This window comes from Pinus tabuliformis, chromosome J (genome assembly GCF_031772625.1).
Source record: "Pinus tabuliformis cultivar Carrire ecotype Pingquan chromosome J, CPIR1, whole genome shotgun sequence".
Taxonomy (NCBI): Eukaryota; Viridiplantae; Streptophyta; class Pinopsida; order Pinales; family Pinaceae; genus Pinus; species Pinus tabuliformis.
In genome coordinates, this window is record NC_142295.1 from 741597591 (window position 1) to 741598999 (window position 1409).

Genomic DNA, 1409 nt, shown 5'->3' on the forward strand with positions numbered 1-1409 from the left:
CAGCTTTTGCTCCCAAACGAAGCTTGGAGAGCCTGAAATGGAGGTGTCCCAAGCTGCTTTCACAGTCTCCAAAAATCCTTCCCTTTCGATCCATTGAGGAGAAAAACGAAATGGAATGGGGCCCAAATCCTCCTCATCTTCTAAACAGAGCTGGATTGGCTTGTGGTCAGAGGAAAGCTTGGGCAGAATTTTTGTTGTTATGATTTTCTTGTTCATGAGGAGGGAGGTTTGCACGAGAAATTGGTCCAGTCGAGCAGAGATATGATCTGTTCATGTTCTGTTGTTTGACCAGGTGTATAAGCCTTGGATTGGGTTAAAATCTTGCAGATCCCAGTGCTGGGCAAGCTCCTCCACTACTCCCACCATCGGGTCCTTAGAGTTGGTACCTCCTCTTTTTTCTTTGGCTTTCAAAACTATGTTGAGATCCCCAGCGAGAATGATATTGGTGGGGGATTCCTGCTCAAGAAACTCTGCCAGATAATTCCAGCATTCTCTTTTTTCGGAGTAATTGACAGGTACATAAAGATTGACTAGAGAGAAAGGTAACTTACTTGAAATGTGAGTTATTTTTGTGCATATCCAATGCAGGGTCTCGTGAGAGTTGATCAGCTGAAATTGATCTTCGTTCCAGAGAGTTGCCAGACCTCCCGAGGAGCTCCGAGCGCTGACAGCTATGCTTGCATTTTTCTTCCATTTTAATTTGCTTGTTTCTAGCAGGGCTTGGCCTGCTATCTTAGTCTCTTGGAGCATGAGGATGTCAGTAGGTTCCGACTTTAAAAGATCCTTTACTGCTTCTATTTTTGCGGGGTTCCCCAATCCTCTGCAATTCCAAGAGACTAGCTTCATTATTTACCTATGTTAGGGGTGGAGCCACCCTTGGATGACCTGGGCCTGCTGCTTCTTCCGATTATCATTTCTATCATGGATTGGCTCCCTTAGGTTTTGAACCGTTCTGCTTCTTCTTCTCTTTTTTCCTTACGGGATTTCCTTCCGGGTCGTTTTAATGGTCTCTCAAAGAGCTCTTCCTCTGAGGACTCAGAGCTTTCGACTAGCTTTTTCTTTATGATTTCTGCATAGGTGGGGTTAGAGGGGCTGCCTTGGATGTCTCCCCCTCCCTCTTTGCTTGCAGGAGGGGTTTCTTCTTGGTTCTCTTTTTCCTGTTCTTTGTTCGGTGGCTCAGGTTGTGACTCCTCGGTTCCTTTTGCTTTTTCTCCCTCTTCCTGAGATGAGATGTTGATGTTTCTGTCCCCTGGTGCTGCGCTTTTTCCTGCATCTTTCTTTGCTTGGGCTGTTCTCTGGACTAAGGTCCATTGATCTCCATTCTGTTTTTCAGGCTGTTCCTCCGCTTTCTTCTTGCAGTGCTTGGCAAAGTGACCGTAGCCATGACAATGTCTGCATTTAAAGGGGAG

The 1409-nt window shown here is 45.9% G+C and overlaps 1 protein-coding gene across 1 annotated transcript; it reads right to left on the reverse strand.

The window, feature by feature from the left end:
* Positions 1-270: 270 nt before the first annotated feature.
* LOC149228846 (uncharacterized) lies at positions 271-846 on the reverse strand. Its single transcript, XM_089380880.1, has one exon. The coding sequence runs from the start codon at positions 844-846 to the stop codon at positions 271-273; it is 576 nt and encodes a 191-aa protein (XP_089237006.1).
* Between the last annotated feature and the right edge of the window lie 563 nt (positions 847-1409).

Bases quoted from the DNA above. Each gene is read 5' to 3' on its own strand.
- LOC149228846 (XM_089380880.1), bottom strand. From the start codon at position 846: ATGAAGCTAGTCTCTTGGAATTGCAGAGGATTGGGGAACCCCGCAAAA.